The following is a 14,514-nucleotide window of genomic DNA, read 5'->3' on the forward strand; positions in this document are numbered from 1 at the left end:
CACTTGCCATTCCACACAGAAAGAGTTGTCTACCACTTTCTCCAAGCGAAATAGTGAGACTCGGGTAAATCATCCAGGGACTGTCCGGATGGCTGTGTCCCGCCGAGCATACATTCCCGCTTGGACTTCTTAAGCTGCAGCTGTCCATCTGAAGACCCTGTTTGTGTTCAGATGTTGAAATCCTAAGATGCACGTACGTCCACTCACCCGATCTGATAGACGGTTTCTATACCAAAATTGCTAGTGACACGAAGCTTTTTACTGCGTTTTCTCTCGCTCTTCCGTTTGATTGTCCCTCCACTATAACCACCATGCCTTTCTGTTCCTTTCAACAGGCATGTCCAGACACCCTCCAGCTCCTGAAATCCCCACCTTCTACCCTCTGTCTCCGGGCAGCGTTGGACAGATCACCCCACCCCTTGGCTGGTAAGAGCCTTCCTGTAACTTTCAGCTGAGTGAACACGTGTCTTTCCACTGCCCATTCGTGGAAATGGGCTCCATGTGTGGTCACACTTGTGGAACGCAGGACATTTTCCAGCAACAAGCAAGGTGCTAACTTTGTTTCATTTCAATTTGAAAGATTATTTTTAAAAAGTACAGACTTTGAAATAGATTGGATCTGTCCACTAATACGTGTAGAAAATGACTACGCAGCGTGTGCTTTCAAGCTTATAGTTTTATGGATTCAATTTGTGGCTTTGGGCATTGGCTATGTCCTGTGAGGCTGAGGCTCAGTGTGGCTTTTCCAGTTTTTTTTTTTCCTTTTCTTTTTTCTTTTTCTTTTTTTAAACAACTCATATTTTTAAACGCGAACTTAGACTCGCTAGTTAGCAACTTTTGCTTCTAAGTGACCAACTGAGACAAATAGCAAGCCTAAAAGAGAAATTTCCTGAACGAAAGCATCTTCCAGATGTTAATAGGCAAGCACCCAAGCTCATTTTGGGGCAGCAGGAAGCGTCTTTAGGCGCATGATTGCCGTCAGACTTCGAATGCCGATCTGTTTTCTGTACTGGTTATTTTTCCAGGGACAATCCTGCTGCTGCCACCTTGTTAATTGTTTTTATGAAGGTAAAGGAAATCCGTGCCGAGCAGAATGATTTTTGCAGTGTGGCTGTCCTAACACAGCTTCTCTCCTTTAGCTCCGTGCCTCCTCCCCCCTCACTACAATGGTCCTGCAGATATCTCTCTCCTGGTTCTCTGTTGAGCCTGCTGTCCCCGCAGCTCCCAAGATCATGGCTTTTTCACTACACCAGACATCCTGACATTTTTCTCCAGCAAGCGCCACCCCCTCCCCTTCTAACATCTGAGAGTTTAATTGATTATGTGTATATTTGAGCCCTGGCTCAATTTTTCTGTCTGTACTCTGCTCCTCCAGAGCAATGTACCTATGCTGTCACTGGCAGCTGGGAATAAGGAGTGTAAAATAAAAAAGTGGACCATGAGACAGGGAACTCTCAGAGAGGAGAAAAGCAGCTGCAGAGAATCTGGCGTGTAGAAGGGGGAGGGGGGGGCAGTATCCCTGAAATGTTTATTTACTTTATGTAAATAGAACAGTTGATGCCCTTTCTATTTCTAAATTCTCAAAGGTTTGGATAAAGAGTTAGCTAAGCTGCTTCACTGAAGGGATGGTTTGCCATTCTGTGGGCTGCCTTATATTCTATAAGTGTTTTTCCTAAGTCCTTCTTTCCATTAAAGGTGTTGGGTGAGGGAAAAGGATAAAGGAACCATTGATGAGCTGAGCCTGTGCTGAGAACTGGGTAGGGGGTTCTTTGAGGCCCCGCGGTGCTTTGATGGTTGAGATGTGGGAGGGTGAGGAAGGGAAACAGTGTTGTAAAAATGCTGGGGGTGGCAGCCTTCCAACACCCCTCGGTCCTGTCACCCAACTCTTACTTCTAGCTGGTAACTCGTGTTTTGTCATTGATGGGTTCCTCTCTTCTGTGACCTCAGGCAAGGTCAGCCTGTTTATCCCATCACGGGTGGATTCAGGCAACCCTACCCATCCTCACTGTCAGGCGACACTTCCATGTCCAGGTAGGTGGAGGTGGACCGCCCAGGTTGCTCCTCTGCTCTTGTTGTGCGCACCCCGCCCCGCTTGCCTCTGGGCTGGCTGGCTAGGAGCCCCATAACCCAGCCCCGCGTGTGTCTGTACAGTGTGCCTGGCTCCCACACTAGGTGTCACAGGGCACCAGCCACACCAGGAAACATTGTACCAGAATTTACTACCACCTACCAAGGGAGGTCAAACACCTCCAAAGTGGACTTTAGGAGAGATTTCAGATGTTTTCATTTAGATGGTGCTGGGGGTGGGTGGGCTGAGTGGGAGCCCTGAAAACAAGCTGGGTCTGAGTTCTACAATTGCTTCCTTTGTTGGAAACTTAACGAAGTTTAATGAAGCAGCACTTGAAAACACCCCATAGCCCAGATCCGTCCTCAACTGGCCCGAGGCTTTTGGGGGAAGAGAGGATGGTACTCACAGGCTGTCTAGTGGGTGTACATCTTAGTGTGTGAATCAGGCCCTGTGTGGACATGTCTCCGTCTCCGCAAGTGAAGCTCTCTGGGGCTGCTCTGTGTGTCGCTTCTGCTTCTGGAAGGGATGCTGTGCCCTGTGCTTGATGAACTTGCTGTACACACAGCTTTGTGCTGTGTCATCTGTGTGTCCCGTGTGGCTTTCTCGAGGAAGCCAGTGTGTCACTGTGCTGGAAGTCACTGAGCTATCAACTGGTTGTACATCTGTCTTTTATTTTTTGTTTGTTTTTTTGATGTGGGTTTGATGTTTATAGTTTGTGTGGTAAATTTCAGATTTCATACACACACACACACACACCCATTCAGTGATATGTAAATCTAGAAGACTAGATTTGGTTAATAATCTTCATTTTTATAGTTTTCAACACTGAGAACTAAAGACAAAGATTTCCTTACAGACACATAACCAGCATCAAGCATCTTTCTGTTTAGCAGGAAGGGCATCATTATTTGGTCAAATATTTGTATTTTTGTCCCTTAGGGCATTTGTTTCTGAGACACTAGGCACCCTAGCAAAGGTCTCTTTCTCCCTTCCCGACAAAGGGCTCAAGTGAAAAAACGGAAGAATGTTTGAAGCTTTTTCCCTAAAGCAAATTGGGAAGAAAAACAACTCCGTAAGGCACGTCCAACGTTACTCAGTGTTTGCTGGGATGCACCATCTCTTTTCCCAGCAGGGCAGGTTTCTTCCTTTGCAATGGCTGCTGGTGGGTAGACTGTTTAATGCTACATACCTATGCCCAGGAGAAAAGCTGGGAGGGATGCTGCCCAGGTGCATGCTCTCCCTTCCTTTAGTTCAACCTTCGCCCTTAAATCCAGTCAGCTAACCCTCGGGCCCACCTCCCATTAAATCCAGTCAGCTAACCCTCGGGCCCACCTCCCATTAAATCCAGTCAGCTAACCCTCGGCCCCACCTCTCAACCGCTGCTGCCATGTAGATGATGAGAAGGATAATGAGAAGGAAACCTTAGAAACAGCGTCTTCTGACGCCAACAGCCAGCGGTGTGAGAACACTCTCTGTGTCCCATTGCTGAAATGTGGTGTCTTTGGTGGGATCTGAGTGAAGGTTTGTGTTTTCCGGTAACTTCTCTTAAAATGAAATTGAAATTTTTGTTGGAAAATTGCTTTGCAAGGAAACTGATCCAGCTTCCCTTATCTGTGCCTGCTGCCCTCCTGAGGAGAAACGCCACTTGAAAAAAATATAGGGAGTAATTATATTTCCCAGCTGAATACAGAAAGGGGGGAAAAACCAGTTGTTATTCCAGAGTATAGTCAATTCTAGGGTGTGTGCAGGTAGGGTTTCACGCATAGCCAGTCGAAGTTAGGGAGTTGTCTTGTAGTGCTGTCTAGATTTGGACATAATGGCCTTTTCATCTCTCTGTACAGGTTTTCTCATCATATGATTCCTGGTCCCCCTGGCCCCCACACAACCGGCATCCCTCATCCAGCTATTGTAACACCTCAGGTCAAACAGGAGCACCCCCACACGGACAGTGACCTAATGCACGTGTAAGTAGAGCCCCCAATCCTGCTGTTTCTGAGCCCCCTCTTCCTTCTGTTGTAAAATTCCGTGAGGCTCTGCCTGGAAGGCTCTGTCCCTGAGACAGGGGCTTAATCCTGAGACATGAAAAGGCCAGGGGATTAACATTTCATGGGCACTCACTACAACGAGCAGGGTTCTGCACATAGCTTCGAGGAATCTTGAAATGTAGAGCACTCACCATGCCAGACTTTTGGTCAGGGAGCTGAAGCCGGGGCAAGCTCAGTGCACATGGATGTTCAAGTGTAGTTACCCACGCTGGAGTCCTGCAGCACAGAATTCAAGTAGTGGCCACTGGCATGGATTCCCTACCGGGTCAGCCTTGATTGAAAGTTTTAGAGCCAGACTATCTTACCTTGTTGTGGAACAGTGAGCAATGGTGTCTCAGTGCTGGAGAGCAACCAGAACACTGGCCGCTCGTTCAGAGTTCAATTCCCAGCAACCACAGGGTGGCTCACAACCATCTGTAATGGGGTGTGATGCCCTCTTCTGGCCTGCAGGTGTACTTGCAGATAGAGCATTTATATACATATAAATAAGTCCAAGGAAGGAAGGAAGGAGGGAGGGAGGAAGGAAGGAAGGAAGGAGGGAGGGAGGAAGGAAGGAAGGAAGGAGGGAAGGAGGGAGGGAGGAAGGGCCCCTTATTTAGAATTTATGCTTGAGAAGGTTGGGCCAAGCAGCTCTGACAACCTATAAGGCTTCCAAAAAATATATTGAAAGAAGATATGTATTTGTTGGTGAGAAAGGTCAAAATCTCATCAGGTCTAGGGAGCATGGTCAGTAAAGAGCTTTGTGTTGTACTAATGAGGACTTGAGTTTGGTGTAAGAAAAGCTAGGTGTGGCGGCCAATACCTGTAATCCCACCAGTAGGGAGGCAGAGACGAGAGGACCCTAGGATCTGCTGACCAGATAGCCTGGCCCCGGGCTTTGTAAACTTTCTGAACAGCCAAGACTGATGTCAACTGAGGATAAACACCCAAGCTTTGACCCAGAGAGAGGGAGAGAGGGGTGGGGGAGGGAGGGGAGTGCGAGCTTGTTTGCTTTGCAAAGAAAGCATCCCTTAATCTCTGCCCCAAAACTAAGCCTCCGTTGCCCGAGAAGAGGAATGACCACCCAGAATTTGTGTCCAGCTTCTTTGGAGATGACTAAAGGAATCATCTTTGGGGCCCTAAATGGATCTTTGTCTTAGCGAAGGAACCTGATTCCCAGTGTCGCTGTGTAAATGAAGAAATCCTGTGGTTGGGTTGTTTGCAACTTTGGGTTTCACTGGGTGAGACACAGGCTCTTCCGGGTTGATGCTGTCGCAGGCTTGCAAAGAGCCGGTGGGGGGGGTGCGGTCATCCTCACATGGAATCTAGCAATGCCTACAGGTTTTCTCTCCCTTCCCTTCCCAACGCCTCCTGCCCCCTTCCCTAACCACCACCACCCTTTAGGAAGCCTCAGCATGAACAGAGAAAGGAGCAGGAGCCAAAAAGACCTCACATTAAGAAGCCTCTGAATGCTTTTATGTTATACATGAAAGAAATGAGAGCGAATGTGGTAGCCGAGTGCACGCTAAAGGAGAGTGCAGCTATCAACCAGATCCTGGGCAGAAGGGTAAGTAACGGCGTGCGGCTGGTGTTTATGGCCTCCTTAAAATATGCTGAGATTTAGTTACCTGTCAGGTGGTGTGTGTGTACCCTGCACACTCGTAGATGTGCCTGCCTACATTCATTCACACCTGTGCATTGTGGTACACGAGATCCGGTGTGTGCAGTGTGTGTTGTAAACAGTGTCGACTCTGCTTGGAGCCATTTTTTAAACGATAGTTACCAAGTGTCTTTATTTGTCTGTCATGATGCTTGGCATTAATTATTGAATAAATCGGCCAAGGCCCTTACCTTCCTGGAGTATGATGGTTCGTGACCAGATATAGACAAGAGCACCCCCTCCCCTCCAGTCAGTGAGCTACAAAACTTAAGATTTACAGTAAGTACTGTGGGTGTAATTAGCAAGGTTATGTAAGAAGGAACAGCAGGGGCCAGCAGAGGGAAGACCAGTAGCAGTTGGTTGGGTGGATTTCCACAGCCCGAGTCCGGCTGGGACTGTGGATTGGGAGAGGGCTCTCTAAATCTGAGCTACAGCAAGGCTTCTGGGAGACGAGCAGAGAGGAAGCCACGCCTTCTCAAGCAGAAGCAGAATTACCCTGCTCTGTTAGGATCTAGAGGAGATGCACTGTACAGCTCAAAGCTCACATGTGCTGTTTCTGGGTTGTCCTTCTCCCTCGACTCCCTCCTTTAACCCACGTTGGTACATTTATGTAGCTCTTGTCTGTCATAGACAGTGGTCCTAGACTATAATCAGGCTATGGGAACTCTTCAAATTCCTTCTTCGACGTCTTTCTTAACGACTAGCCATTTCTCCCAGATGCTTGCCCACAGGATCAATGTGGTCTTAGCTTGATGTCTGTAAAACTGTAGTGTGAGCTCAAAGGTTACACTTTTACTGATGCTGCACTGTGGTTTATTAGGAATGCGTCATCTCTACACGCTGGTGCTCACAGGGTGTGTGAGGCAGTTTTCTTGGTTCATGACATCTATATATGGGGTTTGGCTTTTCTTTCTTTTTAAGTTCAGCTGAGGTGGAGATTCTCTACCCACCCTGGAGAAGCGCAGTGAGGGTTCTGTGTTAGGTTCCATCAATGACCCTCCCCATCAGGCTCCCAGCTCGGGACCCTGGAGCATTCAGAAGACAATCAAGGCCTTCAGCCAGCGCAGAACACAGAAGCGGGCCTTGGGTCATCGATTCCCACTGCAGAGCCTCAACCCGGTGCCAGCTCCAATCTTTGAGACGCCAAGCTCTCAAGGGCAGGGCACAGGGACAGATTATAGTCTCTGTTCTGAGTGTGATGGCCTATCTCCCTATGGGTTCTTAAACACTTAATAATGATAATTACAGTGATTCCCAAGCCAGATCTCAGCTTTGAAGGGCTCCACATTAACAAGCCCAAAGGCTGCTGACCACTCTCTCTGACTCTGTAAAGGAAGACAGCGGAGGCCAAGAGGGGTTGATGCCTTTTCTTTCCTTTTTTCAAAGTTGGAATACCTCTCTTAGTTCTTTTCCTTTTCTCATCTTTGAGTCAGATGCCCCCTGGCCCCGCAGCAGGGATTATTTTCCTGCTCAAGAGAGCGAGAATGTGATCTTTGAGGTATGCTTCCTATTTTTAATGCACATCTCCAACAATTGCTACTTTCTCGGCTCCCTGAACGGTCCCCAGATCCAAGCATATGTGTCCCAACGGATGGTTCTCATTTGGGGGTCTCTCTCTGTCTTTGATTTAGACACCTGTTTCTATTTATAGGCCTCTGGATCTTTGATTAAGATCAGGTTTTCTGCCCTTTGAGCTCCCCTCTGGCGGAGCCCTGCTTACTGGCTCTTTAAAGTTCTGTCTTTAAAAATCATGAAGTTTTACACTAGCGTGATTAGACTGCTTGAAAGTGGATCTTAAATCCATCCTGGAACATTTTATCTTTTTATTTAAAAAAAAAAATGCATCTTTACTGTCTCTAGAATTGAAATGACCATTCATATGAATGAATCAAATATTTTTAATATACATCATAAATAGACATGGCACAAATCTTATTTTAAAACAAACTATTGCCAGGGGCCTGCTTTACAGCTTGATGGTTAGAATGTCTTAGCAGTTTCTTAAAAGTAAACAAATGCTTCCCCCTACAACTAGGCAATTTTTAATAATGAAAATTGATCTCTTTAAAGTATATTTTTCAGTAACCGAGGAGTTAGAAAAATGCTTTCTGAGTCTTAGTTTCCTTTCTATGTTTCAGAAACCCCCGAAATAAGGCCATCTCTCTAGTTTAAAAAAAAAGTTTGTCTTCAATGCCAAATTCCAATACAGCTGTAGAACCTACCCTGTTAGTATCTAAATGACCTCTGCCGTGGAGCCCGAGTTGGTGCTTTGTGCATTAGAGATTATCAGGGACATGAGTCACTTGTGAACGCCAGTCGGACACCCTGTTTTCTTTCCCCGTTGATTGCCCTGCAGAGTAAACGCTGGCAGTTTGGATGGAAGATGCAGATTCGATTTGCATCTTTCGGACTTCGTTTTTAACCTGCCGTTCTACATTATTTTCTCAGCTTATCCCTCCATAAGCTATATACAGTTAGGCCAACACCCTCTTGTTGTCAAAGGTGAGACAGGGCACAGGTCCTGGCAGATGAGTAGAGGCACAGATTTAAAGGTGGCAGACGTCTTGTCTCTTGACTTTTCCTCTCTTCACACAGCTTAGTGACATTTTGCATTTCACTGGTCACATTTATTACAAGTGTTAGTAAATATCAATGATGTGTGCATATGTGTGTGCATTCCATACACGTGTACATACATATGTATGGATATGTATGCATATGTATGACCTGCCTTGGCTTTCTGCTCACATCAAGTCACCCGTGTGCCATGTTCCTTAACTTTGAATGCACGTCTAATATAATTAAAAACACGCATCTCCTGACCCAGCCCCGAGGCTGGCTTCAAGTGGGTTTTCAAAAGCCATGAGTGTGGCTGCCTGGCCCGTGGGCTCTGCTGGCCTGGCAGGAAGGAGCCAGGAGCCCCTTGAGATGGCTCCCTGCTTCTCTTATTACACAGAACAGGCATTCCTGTTTCCTGCGGAAAACTGCTGAGTCAGATCTTCGAGTCCAAGGCCACGCTGGTGGGAGCTTCTCTCGGCAGCTTTTTCCTTCTTCCCTCACCTCAGACACTTACACCTCCATTTTTCTTCCTTTTTTAATTTTTGTGGGGAAGAAAAGGGAGTAGGTACTAGAATTAGAATCAATGTACCAGACAGCCTGGTGCAGAAACGGAGGAGGCAGAGGCTCCCAGCTACCTCAGACCTTTTGGGGGAAGGGCTCTTTTTACTCCTGGCCACATTATTTTAGTGTGGTCACCTCACAGTTAGGCGGTGTCCACATCTTCGTGGATCTGACACTGGAGATTTGGGGGAAATACTAGAAAACCATCTTCTGGGGACCCAGGAAAGAGGTTTACAAATATTTGCAAAGAAATGTAAGATGTAAAGTCCTCACAATCCCAAATGGATACCTTGCTTCCAGAATAACAATTTTGTTAATTGGTGGTTACATTCAAAAGTCGAGAGAGGGGAACCTCAAAGGTTGTCAGCAGCGATGTGTTCTGTATCAGAAACCCCAGTCTCATGACAAACAAATTTAGATGTGGCTTCTTGCTTTCTACTGGCCGGAAGCTAAGCACAGTCAGAGTGTGCTGTGTGAGCGATGTTATCAGTTCTCTGTAGGCGTGGAGATGTATGTAAGTCTGAGGAGACGGGCTGGCTTCTGGTCACGTGATTCGGGTCCCAGACTTCGAACGACAGGAGAGAGTCTGGGTAGAAAGGGGAGATTGGTTTGTCCTAAAAGGCATCAGGAAATGATCACATTTTGCATAAATAAGCGAGATGTTTGGACTCTGTTATCAGTGTAAGTTCCATATAATAAAAGCGGAAAGCTAGATATCAGAGTTCACCTGTGAGAGGTGCTTTGTTTGTTTGTTTTTTCCTATTTATATTGGCAAAAGGGAAGGGTGGGTGACAGATCCTTATACTCCTAATGCTTTGATGTGTTGCACAAGATAAAGGACCACAGGGCAGAGAAACCAAAGTGTAAGTGTCACTCCAGCCAGCAGACTCCAGGCAGGTTTCTGCGCGCCAGGGCTGCTCCCCGTTAGTAAGCCGGGAGTCTGAGTTTAACTGCTTACGTCAAACCCATTTACCTTTTCTCTCTGCCCGTTTCCTTTTTTGTTTTAGTGGCACGCCCTCTCCCGGGAAGAGCAGGCCAAATATTATGAATTAGCACGGAAAGAAAGACAGCTACATATGCAGCTCTACCCAGGCTGGTCAGCGAGAGACAATTATGTAAGACCCTTCTCTATCCCTCGTCCTTACCCCGCTCTCCATCTCAGAAGGGATGTTTGGAGGATGCATGTGTTGGTACTGTTTCCTGTTTTGGGGAATTAGCGAACTGTATAATAAAGATTTCATGAGTATGTTACATTCCAAAAACTTGAAGCTTTTTTTGTTTTGTGGCTATGAGTAATAATTTCTTTGTAAAATGAAGCTTTTTTGCAGTTCAAAACGTAAATCATTGTTAATAAATACTAGGAAAAAAAGATTAAAAAAAATAACAAAAATCCCTCTATAACCTCACCATGTAAAGGCAAGATTAGCTATTAAATAGTTATCACTAATCTTGCCAACTGCTCATATTCCTTTCTGCTGTGTTCTCTGTGTGGCTTCAGTTTTGCATATAGGTAAAATATAAGTGTGTATGTATATGTGTATGTATATATATATATATATATATATATATATATATATATATATCTTTTATCACGTTTCCTGTTCTTGTCTAGAAATGTACTTTTCTTCTCTGAAGTGGTATTTATGTCCCTATTCTACTAAGTGAATGTCTCAGTTTCCTGAGTTCTCCTGATTTGATATTTTTGGTGGTTTTTTTCCCCCCCCTTCAGAGACATAATCACCCTGCATTGGAAATGTCTGTGCAAAATAGGGGTTTTCCCCTGTGCCATCCATCATCTCTCCAGGGTAGATTCATAGTAAGAGGATGGTAAGAGAATAAACCATTTTAGCCTCTTCTTGGAACATGTCAGCTTTCTTTCCAGGTGACACTTGCTTTACAAATCTTACCCCATGTCTTTGACACAGTTTTAGAACTACTTGGGATTTTTGTTTTGTTTTTTGTTTTTTTAATCTCATATTCTATGTCCTTTGACCAAAAGCAGAGTAGGGATTGCCAAGTCCTAAAGTGTACTGGCTTTATTGTTCAAGGTCTCCCTCATTGCCAGCTCTCTTACTGGAGAGTTTGGATATCTTTCCCACATTGTCTGTAACTCTTTATTAAGAAAATTCTGCCATTTTGTATAAAGTGCTAATTTTTTGATTGCTTAGATTCCTACTAGAATACGTTGAAAATTATTCTTAGCTCAGATCGCTACAACAGGTGGCTTAGGAAAAGCAAAAGTTACTGCTCACTCTTCTAGTGGCTCAGATACCTGAGACCAAGGGCACCAGCTTCTTGGTGTCTAAGGGCCACTCCCAAGCATTTGGCTACACTTTGCCCAAGGACAAGTCTATTCATAGGGTCTATGCCCACCTCCCAAGGCTCCACCTTATTCCAGCACGCTCTGGAGGGTAGCAGGAGGAGATGTGGGGGACACACATTGGTCTAGTAGGAGACCAGCAGCAGAAATGTCCTCCAGGCCAGTCTTGATATATACGAGCTGTCCCTTCAACCACATGGGAAACCATGAACCAGTGTACAGTTTATCAATGGCGTTTGCTGTAGAAGCTTCTGTTGCCATAGAGACAATGAGAAGTTGGGTCTAAGGTCACATGTCCCGTAACAGACATTACAGCAGTTAAACACATATGCATCTTTCTGGGAATGTGTTGAACATTGTTTCCCCCTCTATAATATGGTGCACTCTGTAGTGGTTTATACTCTACTGAAAATGCCACTTTACTGTTCAGAATTTGGAGTTTATGTATCAGATATAATTTTGACACAGGAAATAGAGTTCTGTGGGCAGCTACTTGGAAGCAACGGTACAGTCTTCTCCCACGGTGTTATTTTGGTTGTTTTAATAACAGCCATATGCCGACTGTAGAAAGTGCTTTCCACTCTTTTTGTTGCTTTCTAATCCTCAGGACTGGACAGCCAGCGTCATTGCCTCTCAGGGCGTGTGAGGTCGGGGAGGTTAGGTAATTTGTCCCCAGCCATGGAAAAGGTCGCTACACTGCAATTTAAACCCACATAATATTGACTTGATGTTCTGCAAGGCTTTTCTCCTGAGGATTAGCTCCCTGTTTACTGTTCCCTAAACAGTAATTACCGTGTGCATGCCCCAGCCTTTGCCACGCCCTTTAAGGGGGTTGCTCAGTCCCTCCTAAAGGGGTTCGCAGTGTCCTCTTCTCATCCCGCCTCGCACACCTGTTTGGCTGTGTCTTTCCTGTTAGGACACCACTGACTTTGACTCTGACCCACGAAAGAGCTGTGCCAAGCTATGTCTCTATACATACATAGCACTGCTTGCCGGATGTCTTAGAACTTTTTCACAAGATACCGGCATGTGTTCCCTTTCTCCTCTTTCTTATTCCATGTTTTTTGCTCCCCCCGCACATGAAAAAAAAAAGTAGTTTTGAGGAAAGCTGATGGGTTGTGAGTTTATCCTTAAAGATCTTGCTCTCCAGGACTGGTACAGGAAATCGTTTTGTGAATGCTTAGCTTGAATGAAGGGAAACCCCAGCTTTGTTCATACTGTCCTGTTTTGTTGTTGTGCGGGGAGAGCACCCTTGCTAACTAACAGTATTGCTGACCAGACTTTAGCATCAGCAGCAGGATGTGCAGTGAGGATGCCTCCTGCTCTGCCGAGACCTTTCCACGTACATCCAGGCTCAGCGTTCAAACGGCCCGTTCACTCTCGTCGTTGCAGTTGAAGGTTACTTCTGTTAGTTGGGCTAACATATGAAGCTTTTGTGGAGCAACAGCACATTCGTTCTCTTGAAGGAAGGTGTCCTACCTCCCAAGATAATAAATATAGTCTATGGAATTTCTTGAAAGAGAGGTCACTTTGGACCCATGCAAATAGGAGCCAAGAGAACAGGGTGCAGAAGGTTCTAATGTGAGACTGCCTCACAGGAACTGCAGGAAGTCTTTTTAGAGACTTCTTGGTGACTATAGGAGGCTCTTCCGTTTGCTCCCTTCCCGGAGGACCTCTGGTCACACTGAAGATGGTGGTTTTTGATGGTCGCCGATCCAGGCTGTTTGCTTTTGTGTTTAGGCTCCAAAGAAAGTTCTGTTGGTTCAGCTGAAAATACCTGTTACAGGCTAACCGCTTGAGTAGGCCCTGGTTGTAGCCCTATGGAAGTGCTTTTCAAGGTGAAAGAAAGAAAAGGGGAGGTGGGGCAGAGACGGGAGTTTTCGAGGAGAAATGAAAAATTTAAGTCACTTAAAATATGACCAATTTCTTTCTAACCGTGTCATTGAGATCTTTTTAATGTTGCTCCTGTATTGGTGCCATGTCTGTCTGAAGCAGCAGCCTCAGTTTCTCAGCTTCCACCTCCTCCTCTGCCTTTCTCCTTGCTTATGATACCATGTGGTGTTTTTGTTTGTTTTTTTTTTTGTTGTTGTTTTTTTTGTTTGTTTGTTTGTTTGTTTTTTTTGGTTTTTTTTTTTTTTTGTTTCTTTTTTTTTTTTTTTTTTTGCCACTGGGGGCTGGACACTCAGTTGACACCACAGACGTGAAATACGGTGCCGTGGATCTCACAGTGGGCTTCATGCTTGGCACCAGCAGAGCTGGGATCTGAGCGTGGCAGTCACACACATGCACGAGCAGTGTTTACACACAGGTGGTGGTGAGGAAAGGGAGAGCCAGTGCCTCTCTGGCTGGCCTCCTCCTTCTGTCTGGGCACCCTTGCATGCCCCCGTTCACCCTCTGACTTGACTCGTGTCTCTGTCCTTCCAGGGCAAGAAGAAGAAGAGGAAGAGGGAGAAGCTCCAGGAATCTACGTCAGGTAGGTATCGTGTGGCCCTCTGTTGGCGCTGCTTTCTGCTTCTGGCAGACCCGTGGTAAATAGTCCGCATCTTCCTAGACGCTGCTGCCTTCTGTGACTGTCACGTGTGATCCCATAACTTACTGCTTTCTTTCCTGATTCTTTAACGTCTCAAAAAGACTCTTCTTTTAAATGCTAAGGTGCCTGTAGAGACTCCTTTCCCATCCCTGTGCCCTGGAGTCATAGTTGTGAGGTGTGGTTGATCCCCCCTCCCCGTCTGCTGTCTTTTCTCTTTTGCTTCTGTCCGCTCTGTTTGCATACCCCTGAATGCTACCTCGTATTCCCTTGAGAATCTTTCATGCGTTTGGGGTTTTTAATACTAAACAACACGGTGCCAGGGCTTGTGTGTGGCAGGAGACAGTGAGAGCCCACGTTGGTCCCTTTTCCTTCCCATTAATGGGCCACCACATGCACCGCACAAACAGAAACCATGAGAACCAAAAAGGGCAAAGTGAGCAGGACCACATGATGTTGTAGCTACTACGTGTTTGCAATGTACGGAAACCTCTCCATAAAAATTTGTTAAAGGAACAATTTTCTGCAGGTACAGGTCCCCGAATGACAGCTGCCTACATCTGAAACATGGTAAGATCAACTCTCTTGGCCCCTGCTGCTGACTTAGCTCTTAGCAAGAGGCACTGGCTTGCCGATCTCCCCGCTCAGCATCGTTCCCGAAAGAGGAGAACGTCACCCAAATCAGTCTAATGCTGTTGACGCGTTCACAGTTGTTATCCTGGCTGTGTTTGCAACACAGTGTGCCTTCACCTCTACTACACCTTTTGCACTGCTGTTTCTCTGATCTCTTGCCCT

General features: G+C 45.9%; 1 protein-coding gene across 4 annotated transcripts in view; it reads left to right on the forward strand.

Moving 5' to 3' along the window:
* The window catches only part of LEF1 (lymphoid enhancer binding factor 1), a gene marked incomplete at both ends in the record, with an annotated part of 101,615 nt that overhangs the window by 73,762 nt on the left and 13,339 nt on the right, over nt 1-14,514 (forward strand). Inside the window, 7 exons of one of the 4 annotated variants that reach the window (XM_080915586.1) lie at nt 336-426; nt 1,948-2,031; nt 3,910-4,032; nt 5,497-5,659; nt 9,880-9,987; nt 13,617-13,665; nt 14,249-14,283. In XM_080915586.1, coding sequence (XP_080771712.1) covers nt 336-426; nt 1,948-2,031; nt 3,910-4,032; nt 5,497-5,659; nt 9,880-9,987; nt 13,617-13,665; nt 14,249-14,283 — 653 coding nt within the window. Of the gene's footprint in view, nt 1-335; nt 427-1,947; nt 2,032-3,909; nt 4,033-5,496; nt 5,660-9,879; nt 9,988-13,616; nt 13,666-14,248; nt 14,284-14,514 lie in introns of those variants that run through there. The other 3 variants (XM_080915585.1, XM_080915588.1, XM_080915587.1) reach the window with 3 other exon arrangements.

Source organism: Micromys minutus (genome assembly GCF_963924665.1).
Source record: "Micromys minutus genome assembly, chromosome: 4".
In the NCBI taxonomy this organism is placed as follows: domain Eukaryota; kingdom Metazoa; phylum Chordata; class Mammalia; order Rodentia; family Muridae; genus Micromys; species Micromys minutus.